Here is a 19,096-nt window from a genome sequence, read left to right on the forward strand (position 1 = left end):
TCATGGGCTAGAACAAAGTATGTCTATAAAGGGCAGGAGATAAGATTGTAGAAGTTGGGGCACCTGGGTGGCTCAGTTGGTTAAGTGTCTGACTTCAGCTCATGCCATAATCTCATGGTTTATGAGTTTGAACCTCAAGTCGAGCCCCACGTCACGCCCCACGCTGACAGTGTGGAACCTGCTTGGAATTCTCTCTCCTTCTCTCTCTCTCTGCCCCTCCCAACTCACACTTTCTCTCTCTCTCTCTCTCTCTCTCTCTCAAGAATAAAAAAAAAAAAAAAAAAAAAAAAAAAACTTAAAAAAAAAAAAAAAGATTGGAGAAGACCAGCCAAATTACAAAGGGCTAAGCCTATGCCAAAGAGGTGGGTTTTATCCTATAAGCAAAAAAAGTGTCATTGAACAATTCTAAGTCAGTGGGTAATATCAGATTTAGAAATATATAAAATGGTTCATAAGGATAAGAAACTAAGTACAATAAGGATAAGAAACTAAGTATCCTAAATGGATTTAGGATAAAGGATAAAGGATTTAGGATAAAGAATAGAGTGAAACCAAGTGGATATGGGGAATGAGGAAAAGTTCAAAAATGACTCAACTCCTGACTGGAGTGAATGACTGAGTGTGAATCCAAAAATAGAGAAAACAAGAGGAACAGCAAGTCTGGCAGAAATAACAGCAAGTTTGCAAAATATCAAAGTGAAGATTTTGTGTAAAGAACAGAGTTTTCTTTACATTTTTTCCCACAGTTCTTTTACACATTATTTTGTCAGAAATTTGGATAAAGAGAAAGGTATGTGGTAAGAAAGGTATTGTGGTCATACTCACCAGTAATCTCACAGTAGTTATCTTCTGGATTCTTGTTCCTAAAAATTAAAAAGTATTTTCAAAATCTATACCCCAAAAAATTACCAAGTATCACAACAGTTAGAAAGGGTAGGGAAGGTCTAAGGATTTCATAGGGTGACTGGCAGAAAAATACAAAGACAGCCTTTAAAAAGACTCCTCTGACGGAAAAAATTACAAGTCAATTAAAGGACCCTTTTCAGATTGGTCTTAAGGCCTTGTTAATTTCAAGGATACTATAAAAATATGCTTAATATATGCCACTGTTTTTTTCAAAAAAACAACCTATAAAGCGACTCATTTTCTAGAAATTCATCCTGAAAACCAAACAAAAAAAAGGTAAAACAACCCAAATGTCCATCAATAGGCAGCTGACTAAATGCTGATGCAGACATACAACAAATTATAAAAGATTAAGGTATATCTATACATAACAACATGGAAAGTGTTACAAGACATACTATTAAATGTTCTCATTTTTGTCTTAAAAAAAAAAAAAAAAACTAAAGATAAACATCACTTGGAAATACATTTAAATTTCTGCAAGGACATCCAAAATTATCAAGTGGTTAACTGTGAAAAGCCTAAGCTTAGAGTATTTTCTGCATCAGTATATAAAAAGAATCTTTTTTTCCAGCTCAACAGTAGTCAATTACATGGAAAATTTGTGATTTATTTAACCAGTCCCTTACTGATGGATCTTGAGGATCTTTCACGTCTTTTGCTATTACATAAATGTTGCAGTGAATAATCTTACATGTTTATCATTTCAAACATTTACAAGTATCTTGATGAAATAAATTCCCAGGCATGAAATTGCTGAGTCAAAGGACATGTATATTTAAAATTTTGAATGATACTGCCAGCTGACTTCTTCTATTTACATCCACTAACAATGCATGACTTTTTACCTATATTCTCAGATGATTAGATGAAAAATTATATCTCATTAACAGTCTTTGTATTTCTCTTATGATGAATGAAAATAAACATCTTTTCATTTGTGCAAGAGCTATTGGTATTTATTTTTCTCTATATTATGATAAGAAAGACTACTTTAATGAAAAAATCTGAAAACTTGGTATTGTCTTGTATTAGCTGTTGTATTTAAGAATTTATATGTGAAAGCAGAGTGTTTCATCACTCTGTTAAAAAGATAAGCTGGACAATGCACACACTTATGAGAGAAAGCAGTATATTAAATTCTGCAAAGAATCTGTTTTCTGAATTAACCCTAAGTATTCCACAAAAGGGACACAAAAATAAAAACAAAAAAAATTTAAAAAACACTGCATTTAACAGGGATAAAGAGCTTTTAAAATATAATGTGAATCACATTTTCTTTACTTACTGTATAAATAGAACATTTTCTCCTGCATCTGTTTCTAAAAATAAAATAAAAATTAAATTTGTTCAAGGATACACTGATAAAACATTAGAAAAATTAATAGCAATTAAAAAAAAGAATTTACTAAATACCCACTTTACTTTCTGCCTCTCATGGCTCAAGTTACACTTATTTTAAAATAAATTTAAAAGAATATATTTTTATTTATTTATTTATTTTTTTTTTTTTTTTAATTTTTTTTTTCAACATTTATTTATTTTTGGGACAGAGAGAGACAGAGCATGAACGGGCAAGGGGCAGAGAGAGGGAGACACAGAATCGGAAACAGGCTCCAGGCTCTGAGCCATCAGCCCAGAGCCCGACGCGGGGCTCGAACTCCCGGACCGCGAGATCGTGACCTGGCTGAAGTCGGACGCTTAACCGACTGCGCCACCCAGGCGCCCCTATTTTTATTTATTTTTGAGAGAGAGACAGAACACGAGCAGGGGAGGAGCAGTGAGAGAGGGAGACACAGAATCCAAAGCAAGTTACAGGCTCTGAGCTGTCAGCACAGAGCCCGATGCGGGGCTCAAACTCACTGTGAGTTCATGACCTGAGCTGAAGTCGGATGCTTAACCGACTGAGCCACCCAGGTGCCCTGCAAGTTATACCTTTTAAGCAGTGAGATAGACAGTAAGTTTATTAAGTTTTATCAATTACCTGGTTAAATGGCAACAGTGAAATTTTAAAGTTCATTTATTTTGAGAGAGAGCATGTACATGCACAGGTGCACACAAGCAGGAGAGAGGCAGAGAGAGGGAGAGAGAGAATCCTAAGCAGGCTCCATGTTTAGCACAGAGCCCAACTTGGGGCTCGATACCATGACTGTGAGATCATGACCTGAACTGAAACCAAGAGTTGGACACTCAAAAAACTGAGCCACCCACGTGCCCCAGCCACAGGAAAATTTTATAGAAAACAGATTTCGCAGAGATTGCAATAACATATTTACCTGTAATTTCTGACTTTACTATTTTCATATGAGACTCTGTCTGGAATACTCTAGAAAAGAAAATAAAGATTAGTGAAAATCTGTAATTTTTAATTAGAACCCTATGGTGCTAACTTATAGTCTTGACATAGGTAAAGATAACTGATTTCAGCTTCCTCTTTGCTATATTATATACTATTAATTTTTCAAATGCCAAAATTCACTTACATTAAGATCTGTTATGGTTTTTTAATGAACTCTGACAAAAATCATTATTTTATCCCTTTTAATAACCTAAAATATTCATTTTATTCAACAGAGCGCTTATTAAGCACTCACTATATACTTGATGCTATATACTAGAGTCTGATAGATGATCCTTGACCTCAAGGAGTTTTCACTGTAAGTAGAGAGCTGGAACAGTGATTATCAACATTACTTTACTGAACTTTTTATTTTATTTTATATTTTTTACATTTATTTTTGATAGACAGAGAGAGACAGAGCACAAGTGGGGGAGGGGCAGAGAGAGAAGGAGACAGAATCCGAAGCAGGCTCCAGGCTCCAAGCTGTCAGCACAGAGCCCGACGCGTGGCTCGAACTCACAAACTGCGAGATCATGACCTGAGCCGAAGTCAGGCGCTTAACTGACTGAGCCACCCAGGTGCCCCTACTAAACTTTTTTTATTAACAGTTCCGATAAGATAGCATGGACTCCAGAGGAAGGGACCTCTTTTCATTGGGAGGATTAAGCTTCTGAAGAAGCAGCATTGATATCTACCTTGAATAATCTGGCTAGTTCATTTTTATTTTAATATGAAGTATCATTCATTACTGATAAGCTCTTTTTGTTGTTGTTGGAGAGACAGAGAGCGTGTGTACCCCAAGAACCTCTTCTTTAAAATTTCAAAAGTTTAAATTACAAAAAGCAGTGAACATCTGCATGCATACAGTGTGACAAGCCCTCTGCTATGTTGTTTATATGCATTTTAATGATTATAACAATTACCATGTTGTTTTATAGATGTAGATACTAAAGGTCATAAAAGTTAAGTAACCCTCAAAGTCATAGAACTAGTAAGTGGCAGAGCCAAAATGCAAACCCAAATCTGACTTCAAAACCTGAGCTTATAACTACCAAGCTATCCTAGAAACAATTTTTCTTCAAATGATTTACAATAGAATAGAAGCCTTTTTATTCAATATGACCAGGATCAGTAGTTGGCCAATTAATTAAAAAAAAAAAAAAAAGCCTTTTAAAATAAGGAATCATAACTGATCCATACACACCTTACACATTAAAAAATTTAAAACATAAGTGGATTTTAATTTGCAAATCTCCGAATGTCAATCTGAGGACTTTGAGTGGATCTATAGGTTCAATTTTAGTGTTTTTATCAAGAGGAATAAACAAAGAAACTTTCAAGTAATATGAACACAGAATCCTTCTAAATTTTCATGAAAGATTTCCCTATGGTTGTCTCAGCCATACCAAATTTGAAAGTACTTTTAAAAATAAATTCACCTTTATCAAAGTTTTCCCTAGCTGTTCATTACAACTTTCACAGAAATAACGATCTTTGTCTTTGAATTCATTTTCATCAGTTTATCTAATATTAAATTAAGTTATACAATTACAACAACTTCAAGCAGATGAACAAGACAAATACTTCTTGGAAAGCCTACCAATCAAGTCTCAGGAACTGAAATTTATGGACAGGAAAGGTCAGTGATATCTATACTGTAGATATCAGTATATTTTACAAGGGGGATGGAGAATATAGGTTATTCTAATAATTTAGTGAGGTGGGAGTTATTAAGAGAGTTTTTACTATGCTTGTTTCTACATCTAAAATCTTGTAATTCTTTTTCAATTAATCTTTTAACAAAGAATACTTTCTTGAAACACTATTTATACATTGTTTAATAGTATTTAAATTGACACTGCGCTAACATACATTACCTTATTTTGGCCATGCAATAACACTAACAGATATGTGAGGACTATTATTTCCATCCTAAAATAGTAGGAAACTGATGTTCTTTAAGAGACTTGCTAGGGACTATGTAGTAATAAGCAAGAACTTGTTCCAGGTTTTTTGGTTTAGAACCTCAAATTCCTTTTAACAACCCAGAGCCATTGCAGGAAAGTATGTATAATGAGTAGTTTATAACCAAGGAAAGGAAAGGGTGGGCTAGGTTTAACAGTAACAGGGAAAGGTAATCAGAAGCAGTGGAAAAAGCAGGAGACTAGGAATCAGGAGACCTATATTATAGCTGTTGGCTCTGTCACTACCTATGTTACCTTAGGAAAGTTATATCACTTCTCTGGCTTTAATCTTCTCACTAAAACGTGAAGAGTTTGGACTATTACTGTCTCTCTAACATTACTTCTAATTTCACTTTTTTTTTTTTAAAGTAAACTTCCCCCCAGTGTGGGATTTGAATTCACAACCCCAAGATTAAGAGTCGCATACCCTACCAACTAAGCCAGTCAAGAGCTCCAGATTACTTCTAACTTTAACATTCTATCATCCTTAACACATATTTAAGTAAAAAATGCTGTTATTTTCTCCTGGACAGATAGTAAAAGAATCCTATCTCAGTTACCCCTGTTTCCAAAGTTCCCTGTTAATTCTAGGAACATGTTTTTTATTAGCCAAACTCACTATAAAACAAATAAAATAAACAGAATAAGCAGCAAATCTAAAAAAACAAGGAAAACAGGAAGAGAACCATTATAACAATCAGATAGACCTAAAAAATATAGTCTAATCCCACAAATAATAAGGGTAACTAGAGGAAAAAGAAAATACCAGCAATGTGAAAAATGTAAGAAGATATAATAATATGATTAAGAATGGTCTGATGAGGGGCGCCTGGGTGGCGCAGTCGGTTAAGCGTCCGACTTCAGCCAGGTCACGATCTCGCGGTCCGTGAGTTCAAGCCCCGCGTCAGGCTCTGGGCTGATGGCTCAGAGCCTGGATCCTGTTTCTGATTCTGTGTCTCCCTCTCTCTCTGCCCCTTGCCCGTTCATGCTCTGTCTCTCTCTGTCCCAAAAATAAATAAACGTTGAAAAAAAAATTAAAAAAAAAAAAAAAAAAAAAAGAATGGTCTGATGAAAAATAGTCAAGAGTCTGAGCCCTACCTCTTTGTATGTGTGTGTATGTATGTGTGTACTTTCTTTACCCATTCATCTATTGATATACACTTGGGATGCTTCCATATATCTTTTCTATTATATATACATTTTTTTTTCAAATTTTGACTTGAATTCTAGTTAACCTATAGTGTACTATTGGTTTCAGTAGAATTTAGTGATTCATCACTTACATATTAACACCCAGTACTCATTGTAACAAGTACCCTCCTTAATACCCACTACCTGTTTAGCCCATCCCCAACCCAACTCCCTCCATCAACCCTTAGTTTGTTCTCTACTGTTAAGAGTCAGTTAAGGTCTGCTCCCCGCCCCAGTTTTTCCCTTCCCATATGTTCATGTTTTGTTGCCTAAATTCCACATATATGGTATTTGTCTTTCATGGACTTATTTTACTTAGCATAATACACTCTAGCTCCATCCAGATCACTGCAAATGGCAAGATTTCATTCTTTTTGATGGCTAATTAATATTCCATTGTACATATGTGCCACATCTTCTTTATCCATTCATCAGTCAAAGGACACTTGGGCTCTTTCCATAGTTTGGCTATTGTTGATAATGCTGCTATAAACATCAAGGTGCATGTAGCCCTTCGAATCTGTATTTTTGTATCCTTGGGTAAATAACCTGCAACTGCTGGATCATAGGGTAGTTCTATTTTTAACTTTTTGAGAAACCTCCACAGTGTGTTCCAGAGTATGAGCCCTACCTCATAATAGGTATGGAAACTTGAGCAAGTTACTCAAGCTAACCCTCAGTTTCCTTATTCATAAAATGAGATGATTGTTAGGATTCAATGAGTAATACTGAGGCTCAGTTGGATGGGTGACAAACTCTTGATTTCGGCTCAGATCATGACCTCATGGTTCATGGGACTGAGTCCTGCGTCTGAGTGTGCAGCCTGCTTAGGATTCTCTCTCTCCCTCTCTCTGCCCCTCCTCTGCTCATGCGCGCGTGCACTCTCTCTCCCTCAAAAAAACTTGAAAAAAAAACAACAGAAATAGACAAGACTGCTTAACTCAGGCTCTAACTAAAACCCATTGTGCTTATTTATTATTGCACTTTTTTAAGACATTGACGAAGGTGCTTTGCAATGACCTCGAACTTTCCAAGATACCAAACAAAAAAAGCCCTGATAGCAAGGGAATGCCTAGAAGACGACACCCCAGCGTCCCCTTTTCTGCCCATGATCATAGGCTGAACACACACCAATCCCCACCCATGATCACGTGCTGTTTGCCTTCTTTCATGTACTCCTGAATCCCTCCCTATAAAACTCTAGGTGTCTATCCTGTGGGTGGAGAGGTCAGTTGTTAAGGCTGGAGCTTGCCACTTTCCCTGACTGCCAGCACTTGAAATAAATTTCTCCCTTTCTCTTTTCCAAACCCTTGTCTCTTGAGTTACTGGCTTCACTTGTGATGAGTTTATCCAATTTTGTTGGGCAACACCATTGGCAAACTTAACCAGGAGTTATGCTTTCAACCTGTCTAGTCCCCTTGGGATCACCTGGGATGGAGACCAGTGCACCAGGGCTCATTCATTTGTTTCCTCAGTTAGCAACTGTGATAGATTGTTTGGTAATAGAATGGCCTAGAAACAATGACCAATTCAATAGTGAGGAGAACTTATAGCATCCAGATTGTGTTCTTCAAATGCTATTCCTACCAAAAGCAGTTGGGCTCACTCCTTGAAGAAATGGCTGATTCCAGGTCTAAGTCAGGTAATACGTGAAATGAACATCAACAGCTTGGTATATTATAAAGCAAAGAAGCTATCAAAGATTATTGGGGTTATGTCAAAAGGTCAGAAACCAATCTGAAGAGATTTCCACTTGTCAAAGGCAGAATAATTGGAGTATTAATAAAACACATTAAATATGCTTTTAAGTTCATGATTTAGATAACTTATTTAAGTAAAGATATCAGGGAAAAAATTCTTATTATAAACTTTGAAGGATACTAGGAAACCAACTCATTATACTGAAACTAGTAAACAGACCCCTGCTCCAAGAATTTAATCTGCCTTTCCTATATGAACCGTAACTCTGAGACAGAATGAGAATATTATCAGTTAAACTTTAAGGAAATAATGGATCTAGGTAATGATCATCAACAGCTGTTAACATCATAAAAAAGAGAGATAACTGAATATTAAGTGCTGTCTGATGCAAGCACAAGAATTCTTGTCCAAAACATCAAATTTAAGTTAAAACTTTGATAGAGTAACCAATTGGTAAGAATTCTGGAGAAATGTATTATACAATATTATCCCATGTAGATATAATCAGCAAAATCCAAAATGTAGGATACTTTGTTCGTTCGTTCCTTCCTTCATTTTTGAGAGAGAGAGAGAGAGAGAGTAGAGCAGAGGGACAGAGGGAAAGAGAATCCCAAGCTGGCTCCAGCATGGAGCTCTACATGAGGCTCGAACTCACCAACAGTGACATTACAACCTGAGCCAAAATCAAGAGTCAGACTGGGCCACCCAGGCGCCCCAAATGGGACACACTATTTAAAAATAAATTATAAGAGAGGTGCCTGGGTGGCTCAGTCAGTTAAGCATCCGACTTGGGCTTAGGTCATGATCTCACAGTTCATGGGTTCGAGGCCCCCCCCCTCCCCCGCCGCCCATTGGGCTCTGTGCTGACAGCTCAGAGTCTGGAGCCTGCCTTGGATTCTCTGACTCCCTCTCTCTCTCTGTCCCTCACCCACTCGCACTCTGTCTCTCTGTCAAAAATAAACATTAAAAAAATGTTTTAAATAAATTATAAGGAAAAAAAGGAAGAGGGAACCTACAGATGACAAGATTTAAGACAGATATCAACCAAATGAAATATGTTAAGTGTGTATGGATAATGAATCATGCCCATTATCTAAGGAGAAGAAAACTGAGACAAAGGAGTGTGAACACTGGCTAGATGTTTGCTGATATCATAGCTGTGATATCACAGCTTTTAAAAGATGTGATAATAGGGGTGCCTGGGTGGCTCAGTCAGTTAAGCATCTGACTCGATACTGGCTCAGGTCATGGTCTCAGTTGTGAGACCAAGCTCCTCATTGGACTCCACCACTGAAAGCACGGAGCCTGCTTGGGATTCTCTCTCTGCCCCTTTCCTGCTTGCTCACACTCTCAAAAGTAAATAAATAAGCATCAGGAAAAAAAAAAAGATGTTTGGGTGCCTGGGTGGCTCCATTGGATAAGCATCTGACTTCAGCTCAGGTCATGATCTCATGGTTTATGAGTTTGAGCCCCGCATAGGGCTCTGTGCTGACAGCTCAGAGTCTGGAGCCTGCTTCGGATTCTGTGTCTCCGTCTCTCTCTGACCCTTCCCTGCTTGCACTCTGTTTCTCTCTCAAAAATAAATAAACATTAAAAAAAATATATAAATAAATAAAAATAAAAGATGTGATAATAGTACTATGAACTATTCATAATAGTATTACAAATATATTTTTAAAATATTCTGTACCTTTTAAAGTTATATAACTAACGAAATATCTAGGATTCACATGAGAATAATTCAGTGGGAGGGGAAAGGGAAAGTATGGGTACAGTAACAGAAAAGTGGCCATAGTGGACAACTGTTGTAACTGCTAAATGGACATCTATGTTTTCATACCATTTTTTCTACTTTTGTGTATGCTATAAATTTTCAATCATTAAAATGGAGGAAAAAAAGGAAAAAACTTGGAAGCTTTTTTTTTTTAACTTCCCAATGACTTATTTTTTGTACCTCCACTTCCTTTATACATGTCTATGTAACCCAGACATTTGTACTATCTCTCAAAGGTCTCTGCATATTTTAATTATTGTTTCTAATTATGGAATAAAAGGATTTATTCAATGCTTTAGAGATGAGGATGGAAATAAACATTAGGAATAAGAAAGTAGTATATGCAGAGACTATTTTAAAAATTATGAGAATACCATGTATAATTTTAAACCTACACATTTGAAAAAAACTCAGTGATTGTCTAGGAAAATAAAAATGAACAAAATTGGCACTCCTGAGTGACTCAGTCAGTTAAGTGTCTGACTATGGCTCAGGTCAGGATCTCATGGTTGGTGAGTTTGAGCCCCGCATCAAGCTCTCTGTCAGTGCAGAGCCTGCTTCAGATCCTCTGTCTTCCTCTCTCCCCCTCACAAATAAACTTTGAAAAAAAAAATTAAATTAAAATTTTTTTTTATTAAAAAAAAATGAACAAAATTAGCTGAAGAACCAGCAGAAAACTAAAATAGATAGCAAATGATGAAAAACATTTGGAATAAGAAAGTAGCTTATAGATACAGAGACTATTTTTAAACAATTATGCAAGTATCATGTATAACTTTAAATCTATATATTTTTAAAAAATCAATGATTTTGGGGGTTCTGGGTGGCTCAGGTGGTTAAGCGTCCAACTCTTGATATGAGCCAAAATCAAGAGTTGGACGCTTAACCGACTAAGCCACCCAGACACCCTTGATCTCAGCATCTTCATCTCAGAATCATGAGCTCAAGTCCCACAATGGGCTCCACGTTGGGCATGGAGCCTACTTAAAAAAAGTTTTTTTTCTTTAATTCAATCTACAACCTAAAGATATAAATTGAAAAATATCCAATTTTGGGGCGCCTGGGTGGCGCAGTCGGTTAAGCGTCCGACTTCAGCCAGGTCACGATCTCACGGTCCGTGAGTTCGAGCCCCGCGTCGGGCTCTGGGCTGATGGCTCAGAGCCTGGAGCCTGTTTCCGATTCTGTGTCTCCCTCTCTCTCTGCCCCTTGCCCGTTCATGCTCTGTCTCTCTCTGTCCCAAAAATAAATAAACGTTGAAAAAAAAAAATTAAAAAAAAAAAAAAGAAAAATATCCAATTTAGGAAATTATCTATGGACAAATAAAAGGAAAAGAAGAACATTTTGAAGTTATCCATTACATTAAGTTTCACAGCAAAAAAGTCTCAGTACTAAATAAGGTTACTATCATATAATAAAAGAAAAATTAATAATAAAAACTAACAACGAATAATCCAAATTACACATAAAGGAAAAAAAATACCAGAAGCAAAAAATCAAAGAAATACAAAGAAGAAAATGCAAAAATATATTTAGACATCTTGAAATCCAAATGTTAGACTGTCACATATTAGGTAGACAAAGTGTAAGTTGTAAACCAACGAAATATACTTAATAAAGCATATTTAGTAAACATATGGAGATGTGCAAGTGGCATAATGGCAAAATGTGATATGAAATAGCAAAATAATTCTTTCTTCTTCCATTTTTCTGTAAATTTTTCTTAATTATGGTTGTTCCTTGATCTTTCTCTTTTTAACCTATGTAATATCTATAAGGAAAGCTTCTGAAGATAGGTTGAAAAAATTACTTATGAAGTAGGAAAGACACATACTTCAGTAAACACAAAATTTAAAGTGTTCAATCACACAAAAACTTTAAAATATTTTCTTAAAAAAAAATATTTTCTTCAATATTGCCTTAGTAGACAAGGGAAAAAAAAGAAACATTTCAAAATGAGAAAAAAAATGAAGACAATATAGAAAAAATAATAGCAAACAAACTACAAATTAAAATAACTAGGAGATAACATTATAACCAATCAAGTCAGCTGGAAATAAGTGCTAAAATCTAATGTTTACAATGTATTATGAAAAAAATGTACATCCTGGCAGTATTAAAACCAATAACAAAAATGTAATAAAGGCTACACAACTGCTTCTTACTTTAAGGCCAGCAATTCTACTGCGGGAAATATAATCCCAGGGAAGAAATTCGAAAGCAAAAAGGTAATTTACACAAAATAATTTAACAAGCACAAGGAACAATCAAATATCCAGCAGAAAGTTGAACCTGTTTATTTTTACATTAATAAGAAAACACCTAAAGAAAACATGTAAAAGCAAAGTCAGTGTGAAATAAATGGGAGAAAACCTTGGCCATATCTATTCAAGGAGTATACAGACAGAAGCATCCAACACTTTGCAATGGATGTGTATGTGTCTACTGTGGAGATGGATTAATTACATTTCAGAGCCTGGAGCCATTAAACATTCAGAATCATTTAAATAACTAATACCTCAAATTCTATAATCAGCAAGCCATATTTACATTACAATTTATTTTTTTAGGTAGAATGCCTATAAGGAAAGTACTTACTACTCAAGGATTGTTCTGATTCATCTGTTTCTCATGATTGTTTTTAGTAGCAGCATTCTATTTAAACACAAATTTCTAGTGAATCTGTTTAGTAAGCCCATCTCTAAGAGATCAACCTATTTTTTGGTAGAGACAAAAACAACATGGAATCTGCAAAGCCATGGGCAAGATCCAGGAAGACAGTGGCAACTTCACCAAGGAATATACTTCTCAGGGAAGTCTACTGCCAGCCAACAGTTAGTCTTCTCTGATTATACCAAATCTTACTATATTTTTTCTTTTTTGCAAAAGTCAACACATATGAAATACTGACAACTCATGTATATCCAAGAAGATGTTAACTGATAAATGGATAATAGAGTAATAGAAAAAAGTTATGAAACAATTAAAATTACTATCAATCAACAACAAAAAAGACAGTATCTATTTGGAACTACCCAGCAACCAAAAGATGTCACATACAGAATACCATTCATTGCTCATACATGATGAAACTATACACAAAAGTAAACCAGGTAAATGAAAATAAAATATAGCAGAGTCAAAAATCTTATTAATCAGTCCAGGTAGAATTTGGGTCAAAAAATAATAAACGAAGCAAAGATGATTTCATTAATGCTGGAAAGTACAATTCTGAATGAAGATATAACAATGATGACTATGTATCAAAGAACATATAGAATCAACATTCATAATGGAAAACTATTAGAAATATAAAGAGAGCTAGAGTAAGACACACTATCAATAAGAGACTAATTTACCTCTCTCTTATAATTCATGACAGATTAAAGTGATTAAAACAGGATTATACAAGTTCCAAATAACATAAGGTAGAAGGTGGATATGGTTGATATATATTAAACTCTACACTCTAAAGTACAAAATACATCTATCTTCTTTTTAAGTACTTATGGTTCATCTATAAAAATTAATCATATATAAAGTCACAGAAATTTTTCAATAAAAATCAAAATAATACAGATCAACATTTTTGCAATATAACTAAAAAGTAATGACAAAATGCTCTTACCACCTGGCTATTTTTAAATTCTCTATTAACTTTTGAATCAATGAAGAAATACAAATATACTACTGAACATCACGAAAATAATCATGAAAACATTACATCTAAGCATTACATTAAATTAATAAATTATTTTGGGGAGAAGTAACATCTTTATGATGTTGAATCTTTTTATTCAGGAACTTGTTATATTTTCATTTGCACAATTCTTTAGTATCCTTCAACAATGGTTTATCCTTTATATGCTTTTATTATTAAACACATAGCCACAAAATATAATACAATGGGAAAAAAGACATTTATCTTCTATCTAGTTATCTTTTATATATAAGAAATATATTAATTTTCATATATTAATTTTGTATCCTGCTTATTGTTTGTAGAGGTATTTCAATTGATATTCTTAGATTTTCCTAATATACAAGCATTTAATCTGCAAAAGGTAATAGATTTACCCGCATCTTTCCAATTTTTATAACTGCACTTTCTCTATATTTGGTTAGCACCTTCAATACAATGTTAAATTAACAGTGGTAAGAAATAGTTTTGTTTCCGACTCTAGAGGTGATCCTTTCAATGTTTCTCAAGCATAATGCTGAATAACAATAGTAACAAAAACATGCTTATGTAATTAAAACCCAGACTATCAAGTCATTTAGTACCAACATATTTGATTTGATGACAAAAAATTATTACCTGTAACATTTTAATTATTTCTCTTTCCAACTTACTTTATAGTATCTGCAAAGCTGACTCGACGGGAGCTTTTCTTATTTCTCAAAGCATTAGAGTCCTAAGGGCAGAGAATATATGGTATAATTCATAATGAAACTACTGTGAATTAGGTCTCCACAGTACTATAGACAGAGACTAAGTCTTACTCTGAGTTAATGTGATATTATCAATTGTGGTAATTATTTACTTCTCTGAAATATCTTAATGCACTTAACAAACAGGAGTATGATTTTCCATGTGAATGGTAATAAGCATACCGACACAAACAACATATTTAAGGAAGGTGATTATGCTCTCTTTCCTTTTTCTCTCTCCTTTTAAATGAATGATTATTTTGCCATTTAGAAGAAGAAAGACTTGGGGACAAAGCAAGTGATATGTGGTCTGTTATAGTAACCTTACTATCCTATTTTTAGGATTTAAGAAAAAATTTTAACTGTGGTAAAATACACATAATAAAATTTACCATCTTAACTTCATTTAAAAATTTAATTTTAGGGGCGCCTGGGTGGCTCATTCGGTTGAGTGACCGACTTCAGCTCGGGTCATGATCTCATGGTTTGTGAGTTCAAGCCCCACATTGGGCTCTGTGCTGACAGCTCAGAACCTGGAGCCTGTTTCTGATTCTGTGTCTCCCTCTCTCTCTGCCCCTCCCCACTCATGCTCCGTCTCTGTCTCAGAAATAAACATTAAAAAAAATTTTTTTTAATTAAAAAATTTTTTTAATTTTAAAAGTGTTAAGAACCCTTAGCTTTAGATCTACCCTCTCAACAAATTTTTTTTTTAACGTTATTTATTTATTGTTGAGACAGAGAGAGACAAAGCATGAACGGGGGAGGGTCAGAGAGAGGGAGACAGAGAATCTGAAACAGGCTCCAGGCTCCGAGCTGTCAGCACAGAGCCCGAAACGGGGCTCGAACTCACGGACCGCGAGATCATGACCTGAGCCGAAGTCGGCCGCTCAACCGACTGAGCCACCCAGGCGCCCCTCAATAAGTTTTTAAGTGTATAATACAATATTGTTAACTACAGGCACAACATTGTACAGCAGATTTCTAGAACTTGCCTTGTCTTACTGAAACTTCATACCTGTAGTCAGCAACTCTCCATTTTACCCTCCTCTGTGGTCTTGACAACCACTGTTCTGCTTTCTGCTGCTATGAGTTTGACTATTTTAGATACCTTATATAAGTGGAATCACACAGTATTTGTCAAGGGACTAGTTAATTTCACTTAGCATAATACATCTTAACCAATTTTTTTTTTTAATTTTTTTTTTCAACGTTTATTTATTTTTGGGACAGAGAGAGACAGAGCATGAACGGGGGAGGGGCAGAGAGAGAAGGAGACACAGAATCGGAAACAGGCTCCAGGCTCTGAGCCATCAGCCCAGAGCCCGATGCGGGGCTCGAACTCACGGACTGCGAGATCGTGACCTGGCTGAAGTCGGACGCTTAACCGACTGCGCCACCCAGGCGCCCCTTAACCAATTTTTAAAAAATGTTTTTATTTGTTTTTGAGAGGGGGAGAGAGAGAGAGAGAGAATGAGCAGAGGAGAGGCAGAGGGAGGGAGAGGGAGACACAGAATCTAAAGCAGGCTCCAGGCTCTGAGCTGTCAGCACAGAGCCTGATGCAGGGCTCGAACCTGTGAACTACATCTTAACCATTTTTAAGTGTACAGTTCAGTAATGTTATGTATACACTTTGTGAAACCAGTCTCCAGAATGCTTTTTATCCTGCAAAACTGCAACTCCATATCCATTAAACAACTCCCTTTTCTCTTGCTCAGTCTCCTAGAAAACATCATTTCACTTACTGTCTCTATGAATTTAATTACTGTAGGTAATTCCTAAGTAGAATCATAAAGCATTTGTCTTTTTGTGATTGATTTATTTCACCTAGCATAATGTCCTCTTTATTGCAATGTGTATCAGAACTTCCTTCTTTTTAAAGGCTAATATTCCACTGATACCACATTTGTTTATCCATTCATCTGTCAGTGGACAGTGTCAGTTGCTTCTAACTTTTGGCTACTGTGACTAATGCTGCTATGACAGAGGTATATCTCACTTCAAGACCCTGCTTTCATTTCTTTTGGGTATATACCCAGAAGTGGAATTACTATCATATGGTAATTCTATTTTGATTTTTTGAGGAACCACCATACTGTTTTCCATAGTGGCTACAACATTTTACATTTCCACCAACAGTATACAAGGTTTCCAATTATTCCACATCCTAGCCAGCACCTGTTGTTTTCTTTATTTTTTAAATTTTTTTTAAGTTTATTTATTTATTTTGAGACAGAGAGAGCACAAGTGGGGGAGGGGCAGAGAGAGAGAATCCCAAGCAGGCTCTGCACTTACAGTGCAGGGGCTTGAACTCACTAACTGTCAGATCATGACCTGAGCCGAGATCAAGAGTTCCACGCTTAACCAATTACCCTACTCAGGCACTCCATCTTTTTTTCCTTTTTCTTTCTTTTTTTTTTTTTGAGAAAGAGATTGAGAGAGCAATTAGGGGAGACAGGCAAAGTTAATCTTTTTAAATTTTTGAAAATTTTTTTAATGTTTATTTATTTTTGAGACAGAGTATGAGTGGGGGAAGGTCAGAGAAAGAGGGGGACACAGAATCTGAAGGAGGCTCCAGGCTCAGCACAGAGCCAGAAGCAGGGCTCAAATTAACAGACCGCAAGATCATGACTTGAGCCAAAGTCGGACGCTTAACCAACTGAGCCACCCAGGCACCCCAGGCAAAGTTAATCTTAAGCAGGCTCCACATCCAGCATGGAGTCCGATGTGAGGCTCAGTCTCATGATCATGAGATCATGCGAAATCAATCAAATCAAATCAAGAGTTGAACGGACTTAGCCATCCAGGCATCCCAAAGATTTTATTTTAAGTAACCTCTACACCCAACATAGGAGTTGAACTCACAACTCCAAGATCAAGTCACAAGCTCTACCAACTGAGCCAGCCAGGTACCCCTTCTGTTGTTTTTTACAGTAGCCATAGTAATGGATATGAGCTGATATCTCACTGTGGTTTTGATTTGCACTTCTCTATTAGTGGTGCTGAGCATTTTTTCATTATAAAATGCTATTTTTTTCTCTCATTTTCCTTAACAAGAGCAAACTTTTTTTTTTTTTTAATTTTTTTTTTTCAACATTTATTTATGTTTGGGACAGAGAGAGACAGAGCATGAACGGGGGAGGGGCAAAGAGAGAGGGAGACACAGAATCAGAAACAGGCTCCAGGCTCCGAGCCATCAGCCCAGAGCCCGATGCGGGGCTCGAACTCACGGACCGCGAGATCGTGACCTGGTTGAAGTCGGACGCTTAACCGACTGCGCCACGCAGGCGCCCCAAGAGCAAACATTTTTACTCACATAGATACCAAACACAAAAAGCAAAAGACAGAAACAAACAAAATCCACAGAGACTTTTATTATGTTAATTCTTAATATTTGAGTGTGTCTTATTATAACAAAGAATCAGGAATGTTCATCCTCTCTATTAATACCCTAGCAGACACTACAACTGGCCTTGAGCTTACTAGGACAATAATAATGACATAGTAAATACTGAAACTAACAGATACTACTATACTTCCTACTTTAAAAAAAAAAAGGGGTACCTGAGTGGCTCAGTCCATTAAACCTCCAACTCTTGATTTCGGCTCAGTTCATGATCTCAGAGTTCATGAGATCAAAACCTGTGTCAGGCTCTGCACTGGCAGCATGGAACCTACTTGGGATTCTCTTTCTCTGCCTCTCTCTCTGCCCCTCCCCAGCCCATGCTCTCTCACTCTTTCTCTCTCAAAATAAATAAGCTTTAAAAAAATAATAAAAGGAAAAAGAAAAACTGAAATTTGTGTGGCATACTGGAAAGAGCACTGAGCTATAAATTAGTAGATTAGAGCTCAAATTTGAAGTCTGCCACTAACTACGTGGACTTGGACAAAAATTTAACCTCTTTGGACCTTATATTTCTCATCTATAAAAAATAAACATTTTAAAAAAAATAAGCAATTGGATTTAAGATTACCGGTGAGGTCCTATTGGTTTTAAAGCTTTAGGAGTCTATGAATCTGTTATTTACTTATTCAATGTTCACTAAGTTTTTAACACACACACACACACACACACCAGCTCCTGTACTGAGTGATGAAAAAATAATGGTAAAGGAAACAAATATAGCCCCTACTCTATACTGGGAATTATGGTGACAAAGATACTGAAACAAAAAATCTACACAAATATAAAATTCAAAGTGTGATGAGTGTTATGAAGGAAAATTGTATGAAAAAAAAAAACTAATCTAGCCTAAGAATCAGGAAAGATTACTTTGAGGAAGTATATTTGAAACCTGAAGGATCAGTTAAAATTAGTCAGATAAAGCACTGGGTAGAGAGAAAGCCTTGTAGGTAGAATGTATGCAGAGGCCCTGAGGCAGGAAAAAGCTTTATGTATTTGAGAAAGATTAGAGAGGCCGAAGTAGAGTGAACATTCAAAATTATATGGTCTCCAAAACTATATGCATTTCATCAGTCAACAAAATGTACTGAAAGTCAACTATACCAGGCAAAATAAATTGAAAAAACACATGATAAAGTACCCACCCTTAAAGAGTTCCCCATTTAGAATAGACATTAGCAGACAATTAGAAGATATTGAGGGATGATTTTTTGAGAGAAGTGATACCAAAATTGAGTCTTAACGGGTAAACAGGAATTACCAAATAAAGAGGGCTACAGATTTACGATAAAGTTTGATAAAATATTAATTGTAGAATCTAAGGGATGACTATATGAGCATTCACTCTAAAATTCCTGCTACTTCTCAAAATGTTTGAAAAAAGTTTTTAA

General features: G+C 35.8%; 1 protein-coding gene across 2 annotated transcripts in view; it reads right to left on the reverse strand.

Annotated features, from left to right (window-relative positions):
- Window positions 1-19,096, reverse strand: part of KNL1 (kinetochore scaffold 1) — a 67,441-nt gene that overhangs the window by 39,508 nt on the left and 8,837 nt on the right. Inside the window, exons 5-8 of one of the 2 annotated variants that reach the window (XM_047863731.1) lie at window positions 14,228-14,289; window positions 3,183-3,232; window positions 2,195-2,228; window positions 826-863 (exon numbers count right to left, since the gene is read on the reverse strand). In XM_047863731.1, coding sequence (XP_047719687.1) covers window positions 826-863; window positions 2,195-2,228; window positions 3,183-3,232; window positions 14,228-14,289 — 184 coding nt within the window. Of the gene's footprint in view, window positions 1-825; window positions 864-2,194; window positions 2,229-3,182; window positions 3,233-13,233; window positions 13,240-14,227; window positions 14,290-19,096 lie in introns of those variants that run through there. The other variant, XM_047863732.1, reaches the window with a different exon arrangement.

The sequence above is a fragment of the Prionailurus viverrinus genome, chromosome B3 (genome assembly GCF_022837055.1).
Source record: "Prionailurus viverrinus isolate Anna chromosome B3, UM_Priviv_1.0, whole genome shotgun sequence".
NCBI lineage: Eukaryota > Metazoa > Chordata > Mammalia > Carnivora > Felidae > Prionailurus > Prionailurus viverrinus.